Genomic DNA, 27,938 nt, shown 5'->3' on the forward strand with positions numbered 1-27,938 from the left:
AAACTCCAATTCAATAATAAGGAAAGTCCCGTAGCAAATGTTAAAAAGGGGATGGAGGCCTATAACAAAATATATATTTAAAATCATTTGACTTAATGGCGAGAACAGACCACGAGTGAGGTTTGTGTTACTTTCGGGAGGTTCCTGGGTGGGATGGGGTGGTAGCTGTTTGTGTGAGTTCCCGGAACCCTCCTCCCAGGCCCGCCGCTCAGGCCGGAACGTTCAGCGGGTGGCACCGGGGCCCAAGATGGCGGCGGCTGAAGAGGAGCGGTTGTGAGAGCGTTAAGCCCTGGGATGTTTTTGGTGAATTACAGCAGCAGCGAGGAGGAAGAGGAGAAGGAGGGTCCAGGCGGAGCAGGTTCCCGAGGCCAAGCAGAGGAAGGAGCTGCCGGCGGGGTTGAGTGAGTAACTGAGGCCGGAATTAGCGGAAGAAGGGTCAGTGTGCGCCGCCAGGAGATTCCCCCGAGCCAAAATAAATGTCACACATAAACAGAATTAATGTCATAACAGGCCATTCAGCCCAAACTGTTCTTGCTAGTGTAAATATTCCCACCTCCAACTTCACCATGTTCTCACAGCAACACCCCCAGATTGCCTGGTAAAGCTGTAACCGACCAAAACAAAAAAAGAAAGGAGGTGGTTTAGGTGGATGTAGAGAGAATATTTGGGGGCGGGGAAGACCTCAAGACAACTAAAACAGGAGCTCCCCGGATGGTGAAAAACCGGCAAAGAATGGCAGAACCGGCAAAAAAAAGGAAAGGCATTTATTTGAGTGAAAATGTGAGTGAGAAACAGGCTAAATATAGTACCTTCGGAAGTAAAATGAAAAGGGATTTAGTATAATAAAAAAGTATGAAAAGACAATGGCAGTTAACATTAAAGAAAATCCAGAAGTTTTCCATCGGCACTTAAATAGTAACAGGATGAGAGAGACACCGGTCAAAGTCAAGGTACTATGTGAGTGCTTAAGTGTGAAATGATGGCTGTTGCAATGTAAGACCATAACACCTAGGAGCAGGAATTAGGCCAATCAGTCCATCAAGTCTGCTCCATCATTCAATCATGGCTGATACATTTCTCAATCCCATACTTCTGCTTTCTCCCTGTAACGTTTGATTTCCCCATGACATTCAAGAACCTATCTATCTCAGTCTTAACTATGCTCCATGATGTAAGACTGTAAGGCTGTGCCTTTGGGTTCTAGTCTCTCCTACCAATGGAGGCATCTTCCCAACATCCACTCTGTCCAGGCCATTCAGTATCCTATATGTTTTAACTAGATACCCTCTCATCCTTTTAAACTCCTTTGCATATAGACCCAGAGTCCTTAAACGTTCCTCATATGTTTAAGCTTTTCATTCCTGGGACCATTCTCGTGAACATCCTCTGAACACACTCCAGGGCTGTACATCCTTCCTGAGATATGGGGTCCCAAAACTGCACACAATACTTCAAATGTGGTCTGACCAGAGCCTCATAGAGCCTCAGGTGTATATCCCTGCTTTTATATTCAAGTCCTCTCAAAATAAGTGCCATCATTGAATTTGTCTTCCTAACTACTGACACAACCTGCAAGTTTATCTTGAGAGAATCCTGGACTAGAACTCCCACATCTCTTTGCACTTCAGACTTCTGAATTTTCTCCCAATTTAGAAAATGGTCCATGCCTCTCTTCTTCCGACTAAAATGCATGACCTCATACTTTCCCATGTTGTACTCCATCTGCCACTACTTTGCCCATTCTCCTAACCTATCCAAATCCTTCAGCAGCCTCCCTGCCGCCTCAATGCTACCTGAACCTCTCCCCATCTTTGTATTATCTGCAAACTTAGCCAGAATGCCCTCTGTTCTTTCATCTCGATAGTTACTGTATAAAGTGAAAAGTTGCGGTCCCAACACTGATCCTTGCAGAACACCACTTGCTGCCATCGTGAGAAGGACCCTTTTATCCCCACTCTCTGCTTTCTGCCCGATAGCCAAGTTTCTATCCATACTAGCACCCTGCCTCTAACACCACAGGCCCTTGTCTTACTCGGCCTCCTGTGTGGCACCTTGTCAAAGATCTTTTTGAAATCCAGATAGATAACATCCATTGGTTCTCCTTGGTCTAATCTGCTCATTACCTCCTCAAGAATTCTAGCAGATTTGTCAGGCACGACCTCCCCTTGATGAAACCATGCTGACTTGCCCTATTTTACCACACACTTCCAAGAGTTTAGGAATCTCATCCTTCACAATGGATTCCAAGATCTTATCCATGACTGAGGTTAGGGTATAGTGAATGAAGAAGTGATTGAGATGTTGGATGGCCTGAAATTTTATAAAGACGATGTTTTCAAAAGGATGGCTGTACTTAACATTAGTAAGTCATTAGGACCAAAGGGATACTGAAGGAAGTAGGCTGGAAAATATGAAGATATGGTTATCCTTGAGAGGAAAGTGTCAGAATATTGAATAATTGTAAAAGCTACACCCTTGTTCAAACTGGACAAGTCAGTTTAGCTGCAGTGTTGGGTAGCAATCATCCAAGACTAAGTTAACAAGGACTTGAACAAGTAGGGCTAATGTAAATAAAGCCGTCATGGATTTGTTAGAAGCAAATCTTGTTGATCTACTTTGATTGAGCTTTTTGAGGATGTGCCAGTGAAGGTTAATTCAGCTGATACACTTATATGAACTTACAATGACATTTGATTATGCTTGGCACCAAAGCTCAAGCCTTTCATTCTTTAACACTCAACCATGCAAATTTATCATGCTCCTTTTAAGCGTCCTTTATACCCCCCATGGCACTTCCATTTTCTATTTATAACTCAAAACACTGAGCAGAAGTGAATTAAGTTGATGCAAGTTTAACGTAATTTCATTACTTAATGAAGTTTGATTTTGTGACGATCTGATTCATGTGTGTTTAGTGAGGTTCAGATACTAGGTAATTTGTTGAATTGTGCCCTTTGTTCCAGTACCTCATTTCGATTCTTATATTCCAAGTAATGTAAAATTCTTCTTATTCTGTCTGTGTGTCTGTCTGTCTGTGTGTCTGTCTGTCTGTGTGTCTGTCTGTCTGTGTGTCTGTCTGTCTGTGTGTCTGTCTGTCTGTGTGTCTGTCTGTCTGTGTGTCTGTCTGTCTGTGTGTCTGTCTGTCTGTCTGTCTGTCTGTCTGTGTGTCTGTCTGTGTGTCTGTCTGTCTGTCTGTCTGTCTGTCTGTCTGTGTGTCTGTCTGTGTGTCTGTCTGTGTGTCTGTCTGTGTGTCTGTCTGTGTGTCTGTCTGTGTGTCTGTCTGTGTGTCTGTGTGTGTGTCTGTGTGTCTGTCTGTGTGTCTGTCTGTGTGTCTGTCTGTGTGTCTGTCTGTGTGTCTGTCTGTGTGTCTGTCTGTGTGTCTGTGTGTGTGTCTGTGTGTCTGTCTGTCTGTCGCTTGATGGTCCGCACCAAATTGCAAGCCATGTTGTTTTAAAAAAATGCAGCTGTAAATATCTGTATTTCCTGCTGCAAACCGGAGATGATGAGTTCGATGAAAGAGAGAAAAAAGAACAAATTGCAAGAATGAGAGGTAAACAAAAATGTGCAATTTAAAAAACGGAAGAAGCATAAAGGCAAGCAATACACTTTTACTTGAAACCTCTATCTGGATTTTGCTTCGTTCAGTGATGTACTGATCCCATTCATGGCGTCATCTTAGGTACAAGATATCTAGGTACAAATCTTAGGTAAAAAGTAGAAAAATAAAGAAATAAGTTAAAAGTTCCACATTAAATGCTGATGCTGAGTGTCGATGTTTTGTTTTTAATTGGTGATGCACAGAGTGAAATCCCAACACTTGCCAGTCCCAGAGAGTATAATGGGGATGTTCAAGGAACTTGAAGAGGACTTGGATGATAGTGCGAAGCATGATGGTCGCATACGCAGCTTTCCACACCAGCGAGGCAACTGGGCAACACTTGTGTACTTGGAATGTGAGTCATTGATCATAGGGTTCAGCAACTTTCAATATGGAAATTAGAAAACTGTTGATGTAATTTATAGTGATGCCAGTACAAAGTCTGAAAGGAAAGAAGGAACTCTGAGTTACATATTGTATTGTTACATGTTCCAACATGCTTCACAGCAAACAAACTCTTATTATGGTTATGAAAATAAACCCCACAATCACTTTGAATAGAGAAGGATCCCATATGTGTGGAGGCTGAAGAGATTGGGGAGGTGCTGAATGAATACTTTTCGTCAGTATTCACTCAGGAACAGGACATTGTTGTCGATATGAATACTGGGGCACGAATAAGTAGAATGGATGGCTTTGAGATATGTAGAGAAGAGGTGTTGGAAATTCTGGCAAGGGTGAAAATAGATAAGTCCCCTGGGCCTGATGGCATTTATCCTAGGATTCTCTGGGAAGCAAGGGAGGAGATTGCAGAGCCATTGGCCTTGATTTTTGTGTCCTCTTTGTTGACAGGAGTAGTGCCAGAGGACTGGAGGCTAGCAAACGTGGTTCCCTTGTTCAAGAAGGGGAGTAGGGATAATCCTAGTAACTATAGGCCAGTGAGTCTCACTTCTGTTGTGGGCAAAGTCTTAGAGAGAATTGTAAGGGATAGGATTTATGAACATTTGGATAGGAATAATGTGATCAAGGATAGTCAGCATGGTTTTGTGAAGGGCAGGTCGTGCCTCACAAACCTTATTGAATTCTTTGAGAAGGTGACTAAGGAGGTAGATGAAGGGAAAGCGGTAGATGTGGTATATATGGATTTTAGTAAGACGTTTGATAAGGTCCCCCATGGTAGGCTACTGCAGAAAATACAGAGATATGGCATTGAGGGTGAGTTGGAGGTTTGGATTAGGAATTAGCTCTCTGGAAGAAGACAGAGGGTAGTAGTTGATGGCAAAGGTTCATCTTGGAGTGCCGTCACTAGCGGTGTTCCGCAAGGATCTGTTTTGGGACCATTGCTGTTCGTCATTTTTATAAATGACCTGGAGGAAGGGTTAGAAGGTTGGGTGAGCAAGTTTGCGGATGATACGAAAGTCGGTGGAGTTGTTGACAGTGAGGAAGGATATGGCAGGTTACAGCGGGATATAGAGAAGCTGCAGAGCTGGGCAGAAAGGTGGCAAATGGAGTTCAATGTAGCTAAGTGTGAAGTGATTCACTTTGGTAAGAGTAATAAAAAGATGGATTACTGGGCTAATGGTAGACTACTTGGTAGTGTGGAAGAGCAGAGGGATCTTGGTGTCCATGTACACAGATCTCTGAAAGTTGCCACCCAGGTAAATAGTGCAGTGAAGAAGGCATATGGCGCACTGGCTTTTATTGGTAGAGGAATTGAGTTCCGGAGTCCTGAGGTCATGCTGCAGTTGTATAAGACTCTGGTGCGGCCGCATCTGGAATATTGTGTGCAGTTTTGGTCGCCATACTATAGGAAGGATGTGGAGGCACTGGAACGGGTGCAGAGGAAGTTTACCAGGATGTTGCCTGGTATGGTAGGAAGATCCTATGAGGAAAGGCTGAGGCACTTGGGGTTGTTTTCATTGGAGAAAAGAAGGTTTAGGGGTGATTTGATAGAGGTATACAAGATGATTAGGAGGTTAGATAGGGTTGACAGTGAGAACCTTTTTCCACGTATGGAGTCAGCTATGACAAGGGGGCATAGCTTTAAATTAAGGGGGGGTAGATATAGGACTGATGTTAGGGGTAGGTTCTTCACTCAGCGAGTCGTAAGTTCATGGAATGCCCTGCCAGTAGCAGTAGTGGACTCTCCCTCTTTATGGGTATTTAAGCGGGCATTGGATAGGGATATGGAGGATAGTGGGTTAGTGTAGGTTAGGTGGGCTTTGATCGGTGCAACATCGAGGGCCGAAGGGCCTGTACTGCGCTGTATTCTTCTATGTTCTATGTTCTATATAAAGTAATTAAAGTGAATCACCAGTGTCTTATTTCTTATTGCTGTTATTTATTGACTAAGAAATCTTGGCTGTGCCAAAAGAAGAATAAATGTTGCTACATCTTGTTATTGTTAGTGGACTGTGGATCTCTGTATATTGGATTTGTAGTGCAAATGATCTTCTGGTTATTTGTTATCAATTGTAAAGTAAATATACTACATAATGAGGGTTCCGTCATTGGGCAAGTGACACTGATGCACTCTGTTGTTTACCAATACTTACATGAAACAATGTGACAAAGAGCATCAATATTCAAATTTAAGAAGACAACCAAGCAAGAGGTTTATTTAATTCTTTAGTCTCTTAATAACAGAGAACAGCAAAAATATACTTCTCACTGGCAAATTTGCACAATATACATTGGAATACCCACTCCTTTATTGTGTAACATTTCTCACTGAAATGTTTGTGCTGTTCAAAACATCATGTAAAAAATATGATTGGAACTAAACTTTAATCATATCCCATTGTAATTATCTGAATGAAAAATGACCATACCCTCTATTTCAAAACTGAAATAAACAGGAGCAGTTAAAAATTTCCATTCACCTCCAGTTGATAACAGTTGTTCAGTGCTGCAGCATTGATTTTACTCTTGTATCTTGCAAGTCTTTTGTGACAAAACCATATCCTTTTATCAGTGTTATTGGCTACACTCTAATCATTTTGTTTTCCAATTAGATTGTTTGTGAGTTATCTTAATTTCATTGACACTTATTCTTAAATGCTACATATTAGTGTCCATTTTGTTGAAACATTGGGCTGCTCGCTCATTAGAGAGAGATGCCTGGCGGTGAGTTTAACTTGAGGGTCACCATGCCTCTGCTTAAGAAAGCAGGACCTTCATGGTGACCTCAGCTGGTATGGGAATTGAACCTGCGCTGTAGCTGTCACTCTATATTGCAATCCAGCTGAGCGTTGACTTGAAACCGCTTAAAGATAATTTTGCTTCAATGTGCACTTTGTTGTCTCAGTTGTATATATTCCAACAAATGATAAAACAATTCAAATGTTATTGTGGCACCATTTTACAGGTCAATTTTAAATGTAACCACTAAAATTTCTCCTGAACACGCACTGGCTGGTTTCGTAACAGTTTCTACCCTACTGTTGTTAGAATACTGAATGGGCTCACAAACTCTTAACATTTGCCTGTACCTGTGGTTTTTGTTTTTGCCACTGTTGACCTATTATTTACTTACTTTTGCGCTTAACTCTGTGATCTGCCTGTATTGCTGGCAAGACCACACTTCGCACTGTGCCTCGGTACACATGACAATAAATTCAATTCAATTCAGTATAGAAAATCTACTCTTGTTAATTGATTAGATTAGATAGATTGGATCGAGAGAGCTCCAGAAGTAATGTTGCAGATAATGATTATTGAATCACTGTCTCTGTATTAACTTCATATTCTTCATGTACTGAATAGGACTTTTGATGAAATATTACATTTTGATCAATGCTTAAAGATTTTAAGTTGTCCTGAAACTATTTTCCACTAAATAACGTAACTGAGTAATTAAGTAAAACTGATTTAAGGACAACAGAATAGGTAATATGTCAAGTCTGTTGTCTGTAGAAGCATTTGTATGCCATTGTGACCCAGACAGAAATGTCTGATGTCAGTGTTTGATATTTGAGCAGCTTCAACTCAGCGTTTATGACTTAAAGGCTGAAATGCAGGTACACTTCAGGCAGGGGAAGGTGCACTAGATTCTTTGCACCAGTAGGCAATCACACTATTTAAGATAAGGTCTTCTGATTTGTTCTGTGATCAAGCAGATGAGTTAACTGAGAGTGAGACAGGTAAGGGGACCTCAGACGGCAGGAAGGTCAGCTTCTGCAATTGTCCAAAACATTGTTTTCAGCTGTATGGTTGAGAACAGAGACTACATGGTGGTATAGCAAACTAAACGTGGCATCATGGTGCAGGAAGCCATGCAAGTGAGGAGGGGAGTCACAAGGAATGTATGGTAGCAAGGGATTTAGTTGGGGGGAGGTTGGCAATGTTCTCTGCAGCAAAGAGCAAGAGACCCACCGGCTGAGTTGACTGCCAAGTGCCAGGGTTTAGGACATCTCCTCATGGAGAGAGAGGAGCCTGAAGTGATTGGGTGAAGATCCAGTTGTCTTAGTCCATGCAAGTGCCAGCAACATAAGTATGACCTATAATGTTGAACTGTTTACTACTTTTTACCTTTCTAATTTTTTTTTTGTTTCCTAAGAATTTGATCTTCAGTATCTGTAGCTAGGTACCTTAGATGATGCTGTTATGTGGCCACTGTAAACTTTTCCTTGTATTCATTTGAGTACATTTGACAATAAAGCTAATCCATTCACTCAATCATTCAAGTAGAAATATGAAGGAGAGAGCATGTGGAGCTAGGTATTAAATTAAAAGGTAGAACCTCAAAGTTTATAATCTCTGGGTTTTTTTCCTCCTCAACCTCTCCCCTTGCCTGAGGCATGATCACTCTCGGGTTAAACCACCACCAGTCATCTTTCTCTGATGAGCCCTATGATCCAGTAGGACTGTGATGAAATTAGCTGTTTTGCCTGAGCTGCATCTAACTTGGTATAGGGTGCTTAAAATCAGAGAGACGAATGTGTGACTAAAAGACTGTTATGGGAGAAATGAGCTCTGGGTTGTGGGGCCATGGCCAAGTATCAGGGAAAGTGGAACTTGTACCATTGGGATTGTCTGCAATTGAACCTCTGCTGGAGTCAGTGTTCTTGCTAACCACATAACCAGGGAAGCAGGAGTTCTTAAATATCAAACAAATATAGAAAGATGTTGTATTACAAAGAGTGGAAACAACGTTAGAGACAAAATTGTTAATGGTAAATGGGGTTAGACAATGACAGAAGAACAGAGAGTAAAAATTAAGTAGTACATGAACAATCAAGACTGAATGTTATAAAGATAATAAAATGAAACAAAGTCTTTGTATGTGAATGTATGTAGCATTCATAACAAAGTAAATGAATTGATATTACTTACTGGAATAAATATGTATGGTAGCCATTATGGAAACATTGCTTCAAGATGACTGGTTGAGTTCTCCATGTAAGACATTCAGAGGGAATAGAAAGATAAGTAAAGCTGAAGGGGTTGCAATGTTGATCAAGGATGACATTTCTGCAATGGTTGAAGATGGCTTTGATTCAGTTGATCAAGATGTAGAATCTGTTTGGATGGAAATGAGTAACAGTATGGGAAAGAAGTCACTATTGGGAATGGTTTGCATTGGTTCTTAACAGTCAACATAATGTAGCACAAAGTACACAAGAAGAAATATTGGGTCCTTGTGATAAAGAGATGTTGATAATCATGGGTGGTTTGAATCCCTGCAAACTCGAAAACTAAGATTGGCAGTGGCAGCCTGGGTGAGGCATTTTTAGAATGCTTTTGATATAGGTTCTTGGAGAAGCAGGTTCTGGATCCAACCAGTGAGCAGCTTATAGTAGATTTTGTATTGAGTAATGAGGTAATTATTTAATTACTTCAGAGTTAAGAAACCCTGGGTTGCCGCGATCATAATATGATTGAACTTGGCATCCAGTTTGAAAGGGAGATTTGATAGATTGGTTTTAAGAATGGTATTTTAAAGTTAAATAAGTGCAACTATGTGAACATGAAAGCTGTTCCCAGGCTAAGGGATAAATCAGTAGAAATGCAGTGGCAAATGTTTAATGGGATATTTCAGATACACAATACATATTTTACAGTAGAAAGAAAAGTTCTAAAGAGTCAGTGTTCTTGCTAACCACATAACCAAACTACACAAACTATCTACACAAACTAAAGAAGTTAGGGAAAGCAACAAACTTCAAGGAAAAAGCATATAACTATACAAAATGGAGAAGTAGCTCAAATGATTGGTCAGATATTTTAAAAACATAGAAAATGACTGAAGGGTTAATCAGGCAGAAGAAATCAATATGAGAGGAATCTAGTTGGAATTGTAAGAACAAATAATAAGAGCTTCTACAAATATTGAAAAAGGTAAGTAAGAAGTAAAGTGAATGTTCTTTGGAGAGTGAGAGAGGAGAGTTATTAGATAATAACAAAATGCTGTATGAAATCGATGAATATTTCACTTCTGTCTTCATAGTAGAGGATACCAGAAACCTTCCAGCACTAACTATGTCAGAAGGTGGAAAGGAAAAGGGACATGGTGAAATTTTAGTTACTTGGGAAGCAGTATGGAGTAAACTGATTAAGAGGAAAGTGATGGCAGAGATGTTGTGGTTCTGTTCGCCGAGCTGGGAATTTGTCTTGCAAACGTTTCGTCCCCTGTCTAGGTGACATCCTCAGTGCTTGGGAGCCTCCTGTGAAGCGCTTCTGTGCTGTTTCCTCCGGCATTTATAGTGGCCTGTCTCTGCCGCTTCCGGTTGTCAGTTCGAGCTGTCCGCTGTAGTGGCCGGTATATTGGGTCCAGGTCGATGTGTTTGTTGATAGAGTCTATGGATGAGTGCCATGCCTCTAGGAATTCCCTGGCTTTTCTCTGTTTGGCTTGCCCTATAATGGTAGTGTTGTCCCAGTCGAAGTCATGTTGCTTGTCGTTGGGATTCCTTGAGATTGGTAGTTTTTTTGAAAAAAAGAGATATGTTTGCTATGACTAGATTTAGAATTGCATGACTAGATTTATTGTTTTAAGTCTTCTACCATAATCAGGAAACTAAAATCAGTATCAAGTGATGACTACTTACAGGCAACTAATATTTCTTACTACAACTGAAATCCCAAGTCATTTTTCTGAGATTCTCACAAGAGTACTCTTGTGTTTGAAGTCCCTAAATATCCTCTAGTTTTAATAGGGTCTTCCTGTCCCTTTTAGGATGTATCTTTGACTGTCCTTTGATACAAAGTCAGTCCTTATTCAGTGTTGTGAAAATAACTAAATAGGTTTCCAGTAAAAAGGCAACTCTTTGACATTTAACTTTCCTAAGCTCTGTTTCCTTTAACAGGGGAATGTGTGCTTACTTTGCTTGAAAGTTAACCTAGCAACATAGGGCAGAAGGCAATCATTTCAATATTGATGGGCATTTCTGCTTTAGTTACCCTTTACTTTAAGAACAGGACCAGTTGCCTGTGAACACTTTTGATTTCACTGCTTTAAAATAACTTGTAATTAAATGAACGTGTGATAAACTATTCCAGAACCACCTTTGCAACCAAGAAATTGGTGCTTTCATGTTTTCTCGAGGAAATAAGACCCTACTTTTAAATTCCAGACTACCCCGAAGAGGAGTTTATCGAACTTATTGATGTGCTACTGACTCATTTGCAGACATTCGGGCTGCCAATGGTTCGCCTCCGAGAGTTTCATATCAGTCTGTCACAGACTGTTGTGCTGCGTTATCATTGGATAAACATCTTTGTGGAGTCGTTAAAGGAAAAGCTGAGCTCCTTTGACAGGTGGGTTTAAGTTTACTTTACTTTTTGGTGCAAAAACGTAGCTGTCTGTGGCAATGACTGAAGTAGATCTTTCTTTAGTCATCATGACTGATCAGTAACAAAAACATGTTTAAAGTAATGTTTGTGTTATTTTTAGTCCCATTTCGGTATCTGGGATGATTTCTATAGTTCTTTTATACATAGTCCAGTGGTTAGGGTCTGTTGTTCTTTTCGTTTCTGTGCAAAGTTGCAGAGTAACCAATCGCTTTGTCAGTGGCTAGCTGGAGTTCTGTAAACGTTTCCCTTCCAGTTTAGTCAGCAGACACCCCTTGACAATGTGAATCATTATTTGGACTGCACTACACTGCAGTCTGGAAGGTCGTGACCACTGTACTGACATTGGCTGCACGGAGGCATCTGGAAATGGTTTGAAAGGGTCCACCATGGGAGATCAAAGCTGGATGGGCAAACAGTGGGGTCGACTAGGAGGAAGTGGTTTCTGCTGGATGTTTCTCCTGCCATAGGTCCTCAGCTATTACTCCTCAGTCTGGTAGGACCATATAGGGTAGGGTGAGGAAAAATGTACTGCTGGTGGGTTAAGGAGATCAATGAATAAAAACAGACCATCTCCAATAGCTTGCCTGTTGCACTAGTGGCAGGTATTAGTGGCAGGGCCAGCAATGGTACTTGGTATTCGGAATATCTGTGACAGTGCGCAGTTGTACATCACTAAGTTTGATCCGAGTATGTTAGTACCATACTGGAGTGCCATATACTGCAGTTCAGTACATGATAGTAAAAGCAGAGGTCCTTCTGGTTTAGACATGTGATCTCCATGAGGTACCAGCCTACTTATTGAGGAGGTTGTTGCAGGTTTAGTTTTTTCTGGAATATTAATGAGGTACTACCCATTCATGAGAGTGCTAACAAGTGCACTACCCAGCTAGCCACAGTGCAGATCATTCTTTAGTCTCAGGTCATCAATATACAGGGCAGTACCAGAGTTCAGGAGGAATAACAAAGTGGTGAAATGGGACAACCACAGAAATTTAACACCTAAGTATGAAGTAATTCATTTTGATGAAAAGAATGAGGAGACACTAAATGGTACCGGAGGAGGAAGAGCAGAAACAGATCAATGTTGGTTTATGTGCACAAATCTGCACAGAGTTGATTAAGGGAAGTTGTTCCTGCTTGTAAAAGGAAAAAGAACGAGAAGGCATAGATTTGAAGTGATGTGAGAAAAGACTTCTTCGTGGAGCGAGTAGTTAAAGCATGGAATGCACTGCCTGGATTATACGGTGGAGGTAATTTCAATTGAGGCATTCAAGAGGGTATTGGATGATAATTTAGATAAAAATAATGTGCGGGCAGATGGAGAAAAGGTTGGAGATTGGTAACTGAATTTGTGCAAGCATGATTGGCCTGAATGCCTCCTTTTGCACTGGAACAATTCCGCAATTCAGTGATCTTTTGAAGGTGATGGAACAAGTTGAGAGAGCTTTTCTAAAAAAAAAACCAGAATCCATGGCTTTATAAATAGAGGCTTAGCATACTAAAGTAAAAAAGTTATCCGTGTGAAGTTAGAATGTGGGATTGCTATGGCAATGCAGATCGGATGCAAATAGCATAAATACATTCAAGAAAAAACGAGATAAATGCAAGGGAGAAAGCAGTATGAGAATATGTTGAAAGAGTAAGGTAAAGGTGTTTGAGAGCTGGCTCTCATGGAGCCCAAACATCAATATGGTCTTGTTGAGCCATGTAGCCTGTTTTTCCCTGTAAATATTATGCAGGTTATGTTCATTCATTAATAAGTACTGATTCGGCTTCAGTGGTCTATTATGTGTATTTCAGGCAACCTCAATTCGAACAGGTATAGAAGATATTTATAAGAATAGTAACAGGCATGGGGACTTCAGTTACATGGAGAAAGTAGAAGAATTAGCCGGGAGAAAGTAGAAGAGTTAGCCGAGAGAAGGTCAAGAGGAGATTTGGCCAATCTGTTTGAAATAATTAAGGGTTTTGAAGAGTAAATAAGGAGCAGCTGTTTCCAGTTTCGGAAGAATCGGGAACCAGTTGGCACAATGGTCTCTTGTGGCACAGTGGTGTTGTCCCTACCTGTGAACCAGGAGGCCCAGATTCAAGTCCCCCCTGCTCCGGAGCTGTGTAATAACACCCCTGAAGAGGCTGATTAACTATGGGCAGAGAGTTAAAGTAGTTGGCAAAAATACCAGCGGTGATATGAGGAAAATAAGTTTGATGCAAATTCGCTATGATCTGGCTGTGAGTGATGGGAGCAGGTTGAATAATAACTTTCAAAAGAAAACTGGCTAACTGTGAGAAGGGATGACCTGCCAAGCTGTAGAGAAAGGGCAAAGGAAATGAACTAATTAATAGCTGTACTCAAGGTCTGGCACAGACATGATGGATTGAATACAGCCTCCAGTGCTGCCCAGTTCTATGAAGTTTTTGTGTTTACCCTTCCTTCACCTTTTCCTTTGTAACTGCAGTAAAGCTGATCTCTCTATGGCTACACATTGTTGCAGCAATGTATGAATCAGTTGAACAAAAGTGCCCAAATTGGCAACCACTGCAAGAACTTGCGTTTTAAAAGTCTTCTTCAAGCCCTCATGCCCTAGCACTTCATGGCTAATTAAGTACTCTTATTGTGTAGCTATTGTTGTAATTTAACTTGTTAACAATATTGCAATTTATGCTCTAGGTTCTACTGTGTTTCAGATAAAGTGAAGATCTACATTAATCAAGAAAAGACCAGGTACAGTTTCCCATAACAACTCTGGTTTTGACTACACCATGCACAAACAGTGTTTGTAGGAGTGCTTTTAAAATTGTGTAAATCCACAACATTTCTTTGAGATTTGTTTAAAAAAATCTAAATTCCTTCTTGGTGATTACACAAGATATTTTGGGCTCTTATGTTCTGAAGAGATGACCATCTGATAAAATATTATTTATGAAAGATATAGAATTCTAGAATTGTATGGTAGCCCATTAACTTAATTTATGGAATACTTATGATACTAGGCATTTTCCTCTGAAAACAATTGTTTTCATTATTAGGCTACTTACATAGCACCTTTAATAAATACTAACATAAAATCATGAAGGACTGACTGTGACCTATTATGAGAAACAGGGTCTTTTGTTGTGTGATCATAATTTATATACAGTACATATAATTTCTCCCACACTTGTTCATCACCTTATTTTTCTGAGACAGGTAGTTCTTACTCCTGATGGTTCTCAGTTTGTAAATATTTCTGGTTTTTAAACTGTAAATTGGTGAAAATCATCTTTAGTACTAAATAGTTTGCATTAAGCCATTAATTTAACTTGGTGCCCTGTAATGTATAGACCGTAGAACAGTACAGCACCCAGGAATGCGCCCTTTGGCCCTTATGTTGTGTCGAACACGACGCCAAATTAAGCTATTCCCTTCTGCCTCCTTCAGTCCATGTCCCTCCATTCCTTGCAGATCCATATAAGAGCTACTTGTTTGGGATGTTCTCAATAACTAGCCCTCTTGGTGATCATGCTCCTTTTCCAGCATTCCAAAGTGAAGTAGTCAGGTTTTGTGGTTAAGATATTTAATTGAATCAACTGTGAATTTTCTTTGTGAGCCATGTGTGTACCTAAGTGAAGAATGACATCACTCTGTGTCATCATTCAAAATTAATCAGACATCCTATGAAACAGAAGACCAAGTCTGCAGTCACTTAGTGATTCTGGAAGATTATCAGCTTGTAATTATTCTAGCTAACTGATTTTACTGAAATAGGGCTTTCACCACTCTCTTCCAAGTTCCTAGTGCAAGAATTCTTTTTGTTTCAATGGTACATGAGATTACAAGAGGTATGTTCAGTTTAAACTTGCAGTTTTTAAGAATCGTGCTTGATTTGAGACGTTGACTCTGTTTTTCTCTCCGCAAATGCAGCTGGACCTGCTGACTATTTCCAATACTTTGTTTTTAGTTCCAGTTAAACTAGGTTAATCTGAGATTTGTCTGCAAGACTGTGAAGTCTACTGCAAGGATCTGGGAGTTATGATCTCTTTATGATAACATTATATATTAAGGGACAGTAAAGTAAAGGTTTTCATCTTGGTCCTGCAAAAGGCTCCACCAATATTGTTTGTTTCATCAAGCTACAGAGATCTTTTCTTTCCTATACAGGACTTTCCTTGGCCTAGAGGTTTCAGCTGGCAACAACTACTTAGAAGAAGTGATCACTGAGGTGGATAAATGTATGAAGGAGTTTGATCTGAAAGCTTATCATAAGGTTTGATCACTATTATCCATGCTGCATCTTGGAATACATCACTAATGAGCTCTTATACAGATTGCTAATTACTTTAGAATATTCCTGGCATTTTGGAGCCACATTTCATAACTTTTATTTGCTTTAAAGAGTTGATTTTGAGTTTGTATAGTTTATAATATTGGAATACCTAAAATGCTCAATTGTTTGTCCAAGTTTAACCAGCAAGGATTCAGGGGGTTGATGGCCTCCTTCTATGCCATAATGACAACTTTCTTCTACTGTATTGCGTAATAAAGTAGTGTTTTACATTAGATAAGTGCATCATCACATGCTGAGTCTTGGTGTGAATCAAGTACCAATATAAACTCGAGATTCAATGTGCAGCTCTTAGTTCCACAATATCGAGAGGGCGAGATGATGCAGAAGATTAGCAGTGTCTTTCACATCTGAAATCTAAATTCACAAGATTCTGTGATGCTTACCGATGAGAGGTGTCATACAGCCTAACCTCTTTTGTCCATAATGAAAGATCCTTTGATTTCCCCATTGTAGCACCTAATTGTTTGTTAAATCATTCAAATGTTTTTGTCTGCATTTTGCTATATGGAAGAAAACCACAAGAAATTTGCATTTATTACATTGGAAAATGTCCTGAGCTACTCTCAGAAATGTAACTGGCCCATAAAAATGACTGAGCTAAAGAAGACAGTAATAGGTTTGATAAGAGGTCAGTTTTAAAGAAGATCTTAATGGATAGAAGAAATATATTTCATGTGTTCACTCAATAAGATCACCAGTTGCCTTTTCAGGCTGAATAGTCTGTTTCTTTGTGTTTTTACTTATAATTGAGACTTTTTCCATGGGGAAAGTGAGGACTGCAGATGCTGGAGATCAGAGCTTAAAAATGTGTTGCTGGAAAAGCGCAGCAGGTCAGGCAGCATCAAAGGAACAGGAGAATCGACGTTTCGGGCATAAACCCTTCATCAGGAATGAGGAGGGTGTGCCAAGCAGGCTAAGATACTTTTCCATGGGATCAGCCTTGTGATTCTCTTCTACATCATCCTGCAGTTTTTGATGTCTTCACTGTGCTTGGCAGCTAGAACTGTCATGATACCTGAGTTGTCAGATGACCTGGACATTCTACATTTAGATCACAACTTTTGTTTTAACAATGTAGTTAATTTTGTTGATCTTGAGATCCTTGCTGATGGGATGACTGTTGTAATAGCTACCCCTCTATAGATTAAGCTAATATAAGTTCAGTTATTTGCCACGGATTGATACTTCCTGAGGCATAAGGTAGGAAATTCACACTGATGCAGTAGCTAATGTCTCTCCTATGTTGGACTTCAGTCACATTTAAACAGTGTGGAAAACTGTACGGTCTATCTGACATTAAAAGCACCTGACAATATGGAGTCATAGTCATAGAGCCATAGAGGTTTATAGACCTCTGTAAGTTCACCCCTCAGTCTCCTCGAGCAGAAAATTTCCAGCCTCTACTTATAACTCAAACCTGCCAGTCCAGGTAGCATCCCAGTAAATCTTTTCTGCACTCTTTCTAATTTAATGATATTCTTTCTACATCTGTGATGCCTGATGCTCATAGTGGTAAATGGTTTTTCATAATGCTGATACTGTCATTTTTAAATGCACACAATATTCACTAAGGCTATAAAAAGAAAAGTTGTTAGTTGACAATGCATTGTGTGACACTGTTTTCTGTAAGCCCCCTTAATGGAGAATGTTGTGCCTTTTATTCAGGCTTGGTTATGCAGTAACCCCATCTGAATTATTCTGAGAGTCAAATTCTCAGCATGTGGTAATTTTTAATTTTGAAAGAATGATGGTTGTTACAAATAGTTATGCAGGTTCACACTGCTTCAGTAAAGAGCACGACAGATCTCATATAGAAGAATCACAATCTAATTGAATAATGGAACAGGCTTGATAGCGTAAGAATGATCTTTTAGAATGCATCAATACAAAACATGAAGTCTTGCGCATCTCAAAAACATTAAATTCAGCCTTTGTATAATGTAAAGAAAATTTTGCTTTTAAAATGTCCATGTGGTATTAATGTGCACCCTCTTTCATTTTGTAAAATAAATATCTCTTGAATTTTGACAGAAGCCTTCCTTTCACATCAGTGTGGCCTGGTGCTTAGGGGATGTCACTACTGAACTTGAAAAACACAATCAGGAGCTGCAGGTAAGTACTATACTTCTAGAACATGAAACCATATCAGATGTCAAAATTAAATCTTAGCAAAGTGATTTTAAGCCACCATTGGAAAACAGCCCACAGCTTCAAATTACAATAATACAACTAATGCTTTGTTTTCATTGAATTCATAGCTTTAACACTTATTTTTAAAGCTGTCATTTCTATCTGGATGTGATTCGATCTTGTCAAATAGTGAAACAATATTGTAGTGTGCACCAGGTACACTTTCTGCTTCTGTGCCTGGATATATTGGGTTGTCAGTAAAAGCAGGAAAATTGGGTGTAAAGTGAGAATTTGCCTCTGATCTGTCCATTTAAATTAACAACCAAGATATCAGCCAACCTTAGGAGCACAACATCCAACCCCACGTGATTTCAGTGTACTTGCTGGGTCCAGTCATTTTGCTAGCCTTGGGAATAGAATTAGACAAATCCAATAAAAATTTATGTTGGCTCAATGTTGAGGGACATCTGGCATAGCCATGAGGTGGGCGATTGATTGATTCAGATTGTCACTGTCTGTATCTATTACCTATGTCATTTTCATGTGATTCTTTGAAGTCATTCTAAATTTGCACCACGAGAACATGGGATGTGCTGTGATTCTTGTGTGATTTTGAGGAAATAGCAGTGGTATTTGTTGATCCGCTATAAATAACAAACTGTTATAGTTTATGTCATTGTTTGACCTTCATGGATTGAAACTATACTAACTGAATGAAGGTATACATGTACAAAGAGCTCCTGATAGAACTGGTAAGTTTCTGATATTTCAGAGTTACGTTGTTTATATTTGTTTTACAATATGGTTTTATTCATGAATGTGCTGCGTATGTTTATTTTGTAATTTTGCTGAAGGAAAGTCTTCATATTTGTAAAAACAAATAGCCCTACATGGTTCTGTGTTGTACCAGAACATAGCAAATAGAAGCAGGAGTACATCACGTGGCCCCTTGAATCTGCTTTGTTACTCTGTAATATCATAAGTGGTCTTGGATCTTGGTTTCACTTTCCTGCTGAATCCCCGAAAGCCTTGAATCCCTTAGAGTCTAAAACACTTATTTACCTCAGCCTTGAATATACTCAACATTTCGGCTTGCAGTGATGCTTGGATGCAAATTCTACATTGTTCATTTTGCCTGGATACGTTATTGGTCAAATTTATGTTACATTTTGGAAATGCGTTCACTAGGAAAATTGGTGAGTAAAATACAGTGCTTAATTTACAACTGTTCCCTAACCAGTAATGTTTGCAATATTGATTTTATTCGAGCGCCTCAGTAATATATCACATTATCACAGTGCTTATTCCTCCCCAGTAGTGGCATTGACTAGCTTGCATTGCATGAGACAAACACGATGTACAAGAATAAATATTTCTTCTGAAAGGAACTTGCAGTTTAATGCTATTAGTAATTTGGTTTATAAAGTTTATCTCCACAGCGGGTTCAGGCCCCTCGTCTTGTTGAGAATTTGCTTGCTTCATTTTTTTCCCAAAAGCTTCTTGAAATGCAGAAAATCCATAGAAATTTTTTAAAGCTGTAAAAGCTGATAATTGACTTGCTTCTAATTAAGTGAATGAATGTAGCAAACCTCGAAGGAATTCACTGATTTCGGTGGAGTATTTCAGCTTCAGCTGCCTCTGTTCATTAAATGTCAAGCAGCCTCCTGTCTATCTACTTTGGATTCCAGCATCTTCATTTTTTTGTCTCCAAGCTCAATCTGGCAAATCTTTGTCAACACTTCCAAGTAAGATGAAATGCATGAATGATTAGCAGTAAAATAAAGCATATTAAGTTAGTTATTTTGTAAAAGTTTTCACAGGCAATTATGTGTTAATAATGACACCTCATTTAATTGTCAGTTATTTTGTATGATGTGAGGTATAGGATCAAACAGCTGAACAAAAAAATTATACTTTTTTGAAATGACCTAGATCCAGAAAGCAAAAATTCCTGTTGTGTTGCTTTTCCATTGTCACTGAAGTTCACCCTCCTTTAAAAGCATGGCCTAAAGTTCCATTGGCAATAGTTGCCTCTCGGTCCTTTGCTCAAGTGGTCAGTCTCCATAGCTGAGCTTTGACAGTGTGCTGGCAAAGGTTTCAGCTACAGCTGGGGGGTGTCACATCTTGAGGTTGCTCATCTCATAGCTGGTTCTCCCCTTCCTAACCCAGAATGCTCTGAGGGCAGCTATAGCACCCTTACTAATCATAGACTTGAGACTAAGTCTGGGACCTGTGTAGTTTCAGCAGCTCTTTGGAATAAAATTAGGAATTCTGGAAATACTCAGCAGACCTGATAGCATTTGTAGAAAGTGAAGCAGAGTTTCTGATTCAGCACTTAACACATCTCATCAAAATGTCCAGCAGGTAGTGAGTCCAAATTTCTATTGAATAAAATACCTGTTTTTAAAAAAAATCACATCTTACCTTTATTGGATCAGTTAATGTTTTGTTACAAGGCATGGTGATAATGCTATTTTATTGAACAGCACAATAATATTACTGCTTTGGATTGTGTGTATCTGACAAGTACAGAACAAGCATATGGTATATTCTGCACCAAATCTGCTCTTTCCATGCATAACCACTCCATCTATTTAACCCACTTAAAGAAATATATTCTGTTACTCGAAAGATTATTGAGAATTGGTTAGTTGCAGTATTGTAGATGATTCTACAGTCCACACCTCCAAAAGGATGTGTTAAAGACTTTAGTAAAAGTAAGAGGAGATTTGATAGGAATGATGGGTTCCAGGTTTTTGTTGAATTTGTTCATGAGATATGGGTGTAACTGGCTAGGCCGCCTTTATTTCCAATCCCTAATTGCTCTGGGTAGGGTGATTGTGAGCTGCCTTCTAGAGCCTCTGCATTCCTGGAGTTAGTGACACCCACAATGCTGTCTGAAAGGGAGTTCCAGGATGTTAACTCAGAGACAGTGAAGGAAAGGCAATATAGTTCCATCGCAGGATCATGTCTGCCTTGAAGGGCAACTTGTAGGTCATGGTGTTGCCCCCCCCCCCCCCCCCCAAGCATTTGCTGCCGTTGTCCTTCTCAGTGGTAGATATCCCAGGTTTGGAAGGTGCTGAACGGAGGAACCTCGATGAATTACTGTCGTGCGTCTTGTAAATGATACACGTTGTTGCCTCTGTGTATCAGTGATGAAGGGAATGAATATTGAATGTAGTGGTTGGAATACCAGTCAAGCTGCTGCTTTGTTCTGTATGATGCTAAGCTTCTTGAGTATTCAAGTTCGATTCATCCAGGCAAGTGGAGCAATCACATAAAAATTGAAAGAACTACAGATGCTGTAAATTAGAAACCAAAACAGAAGTTGCTAGAAAAGCTCAGCTGGTCTTGCAGTATCTATGCAGAGAAATCAGAGTCAATGTTTCTGGTCTGGTAACCCTTCTTTAGAACTCAGTTCTGAGGAAAGGTCACCGGACCTGAGACCTGAACTCTGATTTCTCTTCACAGATGCTGCCGGACCTGTTGAGCCTTTTTAGCAACTTCTGTTTTTGAATTCAATCACATTTCTGACTTGCACCTTGTGGATAGGCATTATGGAGTCAGAAAGTGAGTTATTCACTGCAGAATTCTAAGCTTGCAACCTGCTCTTGTAGCCACCATATTTGTATGCCTGGTCCTGTTCAGTTTTTGGCCAGTGGTAACCCACAGGATGTTGACAGTGTTGAAGTTAGCAATGGTAATGCCACTCAATTCCAGTTCAAAAATAACACAACACTGGGTTATAGTCCAAAAGGTTTATTTGAAACTGCAAGCTTTCAGAGCCCCCCACTCCTTCCTTAGGCAGCTAGTGAGACAGAATTTAAAAGTAAAAGACCAAAGGGTCATACAACTTATGCGAATGTATTGAACAAACCTAGATAGCTATTAAGTCTTTAGTCAGTTAGAATGGAGGTGCAGGTTTTGATTGATAAATATGTAAATCCCAGAATTACTTTCAGGTCACTCCCACAAGATAACTTCAGGTTTTATCAGAATAAACATGACACATTGTCTGACCAGAAGTATTTTAGATGTGAGACTATATTTCTGCTTGTATCTGTCAGGCTGGTTTTATTTCCAAAGTAGGAATTTCTAAGATGCCACACTAATTGACTGTCTACAGATTGTGTGCTTTTTGAACAAAGTAGATTCACCCCATAGATTTGTATAGATGTGTGAGTGAGAGAGGGTGTGTGTGTGTGCGGGAGAGAGTGCGTATGTGCACAGCTCTTGAGGGAGTATGCGTGTGTGTGCACGAGTTTGGGGCAATATATGTCTGTGAGAGAGTGAGAGTGTGAGTCTATGTGTATGAGGGAGGATGTGTGTGAGATTGTATGGTGTGGTGGGGTTACATGTAGCGCATCATGAACCTAAGATTCCAGTTGAGGCTGTCCTCATAGGTACCGTACATGGCTATAAGCCTCTGCTCGGCGATTCTGCATTGTTCCGTGTCCCAAAGTCCACCTTGGAGGATGGCCACCTGAAGACCCGCGGCTGAATGTCCCTGACCGCTGAAGTGTTCCCCGATTGGGAGGGAACATCCCTGTCTGGCGATTGTTGTGCGGTGTCCATTTATCCGTTCCGTAGTGTCTGCTTGGTTTTGCCAATGTACCATGCCTCGGGGCATTCTTGCCTGCAGTGTATGAGATAGACAACTCTGCCATGCATGTAGTGGGTGGTGTCCCCACATGGAATGGTAGTAAGCATATCGACATTCTTGACATGTCTTGCAGTGATTGCCATGACAAGGTTGTACGGTGTTATGGTCGATGTTGTCCTGAAGGCTGGGCATTTTGCTGTGAACAATGGTCTGTTTAAGGTTTGGCAGTTGTTTTAAGGTGAGAAGTGGAGACATAGGAAAGATCTTGGCTAGATGCTCATCCTCATTGATAATGTGGTGCAGGCTGTGAAGAACATGGTGTAGTCCCTCCGCTCCTGGGAAGTACTGGATGACAAAAGGTATCCTATCGGTTGTATCCCATGTCTATCTACTGAGGATGTCATTACGGTTTCTCACTGTGGCACGGCCAAGCTGGCAATTGATGAGTTGAGTATTATATCCCGTCCTTATGAGGGTTTTCCTCAACACCTTCAGGTGCTCGTTGTGTTCCTCCTCATCTGAGCAAATCCTGTCTACGTGTAGGGCTTGTCCGTAGGGGATGGTTTTAACATGTTTAGGGTGGAAGCTCGAGAAATTCAGCATTGTGAGGTTATCCATGGGTTTGTGGTAGAGTGACGTACTGAGGTGTCTGTCCTTGATGGAGATGGTTGTGTCCAAGAATGAGAGTGATTCTAAAGAGTAGTCCATGGTAAGTCTGATAGGGGGATGAAACTTGTTGATATCAACATGTACTGTAGTTGTTTCAGTGATTCCTCGCCATGAGTTCAAAGGAAGAAAATGTCATCAGTGTATCTGATGTAAAGCATTAATCAGAGGTCCTATGCAGCAAAGCGGTCTTGTTCGAACTTGTGCATGAAAATGTTGGCATATTGGGGTGCAAATTTGGTCCCATGGTTGTTACATGTGTCTGGATGACGAGCTAGCTGTCGAAGGTGAAGGCACTGTGGTCGAGGATGAAGCAGATGAGTTGTAGGATGGTGCCTGGAGACTGGCAGTTGTTGAGTGCTGAGGCTGTTACAGTGATGCTGTGATCATGGTGGATGCTGGTGTAGAGTGCTGCAATGTCCATTGTGACGAGGAATGTTCCTGATTCGACTGGTCGATGGGTGCTGAGTTTCTGTAGGAAATCTGTTGCGTCACAACAAAAGCTGAGCGTTCTCTGGACAATGAGTTTCAAGATGCCCTTGACGTAGCCAGAGAGGTTCTCATACAGGGTCCCATTGCCTGACATGATGGGATGTCCAGGTGTGTTGGCTTTGTGTAACTTCCGAAGGCAGTAGAAGTCCCCTTTGCAAGAAGTACAGGGAATGAGTGTGCTAGGGTACTCTGAAGGACTGGCACAAAATTCTTGATCAGTCTGTTGAGTTCATGGGTGTGCTCTTTGTTCAGATCGGTCAGTAGTTGCCTGTCGTGTTCCTGGCTGGTCAGTTGTCGGAATACTTCTTTGCAATGGTCTGTTCTATTTTGTATGATGATGGCTCCTCCTTTATTGGTTTGATGACAATGTTGTGATTAGTCTTGAAAGCATTGCGCTCAGGTGACGTTTTGTGCTACCTAGTGAGTGTGATAGATGAATATGGCGTTCATGCACTTCCTGATGGTTTGAGCATACATGTCCAGTCCAGGGTAAGGATTCATCTCTCTTGTGCTCTCTCTCTCTCCTCTCTCCTCTCTTCCCCTCTCTCACATATCTAAATCTATGGGGTGGAACTGCATTTGCAGATTCGTGTATTTGCTGATACATTTTATTTTGTTCAAAAAGCACACTATCTGTATACAGTCAATATGGCATTTTATACATTGCTATTTTGCAAATAAAACCAGTCTGACAGATACAAACAGACTTGAAATGTGCTCTCACCTACAATACATTGTCTGACCTGAGGTGTCACCTTTATTCTGATAAAACTTGAAGCTATCTTGGGGAAATTACTTGAAATAATTCTTGGATTTACATACTAATCAATCAAAACCTGCATCTCCATTCGATCTGATTAAAGACTTAATAGCCATCCAGGTTTGTTCAATACATTTGTAAAAGTTGTATGATCTTTTACTCATTCACTTAGAATATATCAGACACAGAATTTATGTCTCTCCACCTGCTTGAGGAAGGAGCGGCGGCTCCAAAAGCCTGCAGTTTCAAATAAACTTGTTGGACTATAACCCAGTGTTGTGTGATTTTGAACATTATCCACCCCAGTCCAACACTGGCAACTCCATTCAATGCAAAGATGTTAACCAGTGATGGTTAGATTATCTCTTGTTGGAGATGGTCAATATTAGGTGCATGTGTGGCATGAATGTTATTGCTATTTATCAACTGAAGTCTGGATATTGTCCAGGTTTTGCTGAGCATAGACATGACTGCTTCAGTATCTGAATTGTTGCAAATTGTCCTAAACATGATGCAATCATCAGCAAACATTTGCACGTCTGATCTTATGATAGAGAGAAAATCATTGATGAAGCAACTAAATATGATTGGGCCTAGAATACAATTCCAAACAACTTCTTCTGTGATGTCCTGGAACTGATATAATTGACGTACAACAACCATAACCATTGTCCTTTGTGAAAGCAATAACATCGACCAGCAGACAGTTTACCCCTGGTTTTCATCTCACTCCGTTTTGATAAGGTTCTTTGATGCCAAGCTCAGTCAATGCTGCCTTAATGTCAAGGGCAGTCACTCTCCTCTCACCTCTGGAATACATGTGTTGCTGTTTGTGCCAAGGCTGTAATGAAGTCAGGAGCTGCGTAGCCCTCATAGAACTCAAACTGAGTGCCAATGAGCAGATTATTCCTTTTGCAAGTGCCACTTGATTGCACCTTTAGTGACCCTTTTCATCACTTTGACGAAGAGTTGGGAAGGTAGATTGATGGATCAGTAATTGGCTGGCCTGGATTTATCCTGTGTTTTTGTGGACAGGATGTAGCTGAACAAATTTCTACATTATTGGGTAGTATTGTAATTGTAGTAGGAGAGCTTGGCCAGGGATGAGAGCTAGAGCTAAACCTCAAATCTTCAGCACTGCTGTCAGAATGTGGTCAGGCCCCACAGCCTTTTCAGTATCCAGTGCCTCCAGTCATTTCTTGATATCATGTGGGGTGAATTAAAGTAGAATTAAAGATGCAGACTGGCATCTGTAATGTTGGCTACTTTCGGAGGAGGCTGAGTTGGATCATCCACTTAGCATTTCTGGTGAAGATTGTTCCAAATACTGCAGCCTTGTCTCTTGTACTGAAAAGCTGGACTCACCATCATTGAAGAAAGGAGTATTCATGGAGCTTCCTGTTAGTTTATCACTGTTTACAACTGGATGTGACAGGATTGCAGAGTTTAGATCTCATTCATTGGTTGGTGAGAGGTTAGAAATGCTGGACTGAAAAAATTAAGATGTGACCTAATAGATGTTTTGAAATAATGGGAGTTTTGGGAAAGTAAGTAGAGATAAACTATTCTCTTTGATCAATCTGTTGATACTTAAAGGTCACGGATTTAAAATAATTGACCGTAGATGATTTCACTTTGTGTAGTCAGGATTTCGATTCTACAACTGAAAAAGTATGAAAGCTGATTCCTTAAATAATTTTAAAATGGAGCTGGAAAAGTACACGAAGATGTGAAGTTGACAGAGTTTGGACAAAAGGAGAGACGTGGAACTGAGTACGACTACACTGTCAAAGACTAGCACAAGCACTTCTTGTGCTGTAAGTTTCTATAATTACTACAAACTGCACATGCTCTTTTGTGTCCATAAAATATAAAATCTTTTGGAACTTTAATGGGGGGCCAATACAATCTTGTTATTGAATATATTCAAGGCTGAGTTAGATATCTTTAAGGGAGTCAGGGGTTATGGGGGCAGACAGGAAAATGGATTGTGGCATCGACTCCAATCAGTATGATCTTATTGAGTATCACAGAAGGTTGGTGGATTGAATAGTCTACACTGCTCCTAATTCTGGCTATTGAGGGAGAGCAGCGTAGGTTCACTAGGTCAATTCCTGGAATGGCGGGACTACCTTACACTGAAAGACTGGAGCGACTGGACTTGTATACCCTTGAGTTTAGAAGACTGAGAGGGGATCTGATTGAGACATATAAGATTATTAAAGATTGGACACTCTGGAGGCAGGAAACATGTTTCCGCTGATGGGAGAGTGCCGAACCAGAGGATACGGCTTAAAAATATGGGGTAGACCATTTAGGACAGAGATAAGGAGAAACTTCTTCACCCAGAGAGTGGTGGCTGTGTGGAATGCTTTGCCCCAGAGGACAGTGGAGGCCCAGTCTCTGGATTCATTTAAGAAAGAGTTGGATAGAGCTCTCAAGGATAATGGAATTAAGGGTTATGGAGCTAAGGCAGGAACAGGATACTGATTAAGGATGATCAGCCATGATCATATTGAATAGTGGTGCAGGCTCGAAGGGCAGAATGGTCTACTCCTGCACCTATTGTCTATTGTCTAATTCTTGTGTTCCTGAAGAAATTTACATGCAATTTTTTCAGTTGAAATATTCAGGGATTATGCAAACAAAATTGAAGAATTGAAATGTTTTATCAACTTTCAATGCTTAAGAAAATCCATTAGCATGTGATGGTAGTGCATTAGATCTGGCATCATTCTCTAAATTTGATGTTTTGCTGTTGTTGCAGGCTATAGTGGATAGATTTGAAAACAAAAGCAGAGTCCTCCGAATGTTTGCTGATCAAGTGCGATGTAAAATTGGAAACAAGATCTTCTTCTTTCCCATGCGATAGCAGCCATTACTCACTTTGAAGAACTCAACTGGAAGCAACAACTTGCCCTAAGATTAACACCAAGAAACCGTGGGAAGAAACCTGCTCTTTCCCATCTATCTCCTCTGGCTACGGAGATGCAATGTAACAGCTTGCCTGTAACAGGTCATGTATTTCGGCTAATTTGTAATTGCACTGAGCTATTCATCTTTCAGAATAAAGACACCCTATTTTTCAGATGAAAGAAGATATGAAGTAAGTAAATAGTAATTTTATGTTAAATTTCCATTAAATGAGATTTACTTTTTAAACCCTAGTTCTACAAATGGCTTTACAGCAGAACTGCCTCCAATTCAGTGGAGTTATTGCGCCTAACACATCATAATACCTTAATCACATGGATCTTCAAAATAGTTGGATTTTACAACTTGTTGATATTTTTTCCATTTTTCATTTATTTCATTTTAATATTGAACTAAACTCTGAAACTCTTAGGGCTTGGAGCTATAGTCTTTTCAGTCTTGTTGCATATTTAAAATGCCTATTCGATATACAATCTTCAACTTGAAACTATTTATAAATATGTTTATCTTTTGCAATTTGTGTTTACAGTGTAGCATTTTTTCCTTAACTTTTAAAAAAAGTGGGAATTTTGACTTGAAATAAACATCTTGTATATAACTGTGAAAATGCCAAAAATAAACCAAGTATTCATCTAAAAA

General features: G+C 40.1%; 1 protein-coding gene across 1 annotated transcript; it reads left to right on the forward strand.

Moving 5' to 3' along the window:
- Nucleotides 1–212: 212 nt before the first annotated feature.
- Nucleotides 213–27,938, forward strand: usb1 (U6 snRNA biogenesis 1). Its single transcript, XM_072547511.1, has 7 exons — nucleotides 213–401; nucleotides 3,802–3,953; nucleotides 11,170–11,353; nucleotides 14,058–14,111; nucleotides 15,528–15,633; nucleotides 17,746–17,826; nucleotides 27,133–27,938. Exons 1-7 carry the CDS (start codon nucleotides 295–297, stop codon nucleotides 27,235–27,237), a joined length of 789 nt encoding a protein of 262 aa, XP_072403612.1. The 5' UTR covers nucleotides 213–294; the 3' UTR covers nucleotides 27,238–27,938.

This window comes from Chiloscyllium punctatum, chromosome 26, assembly GCF_047496795.1.
Source record: "Chiloscyllium punctatum isolate Juve2018m chromosome 26, sChiPun1.3, whole genome shotgun sequence".
In the NCBI taxonomy this organism is placed as follows: Eukaryota; Metazoa; Chordata; class Chondrichthyes; order Orectolobiformes; family Hemiscylliidae; genus Chiloscyllium; species Chiloscyllium punctatum.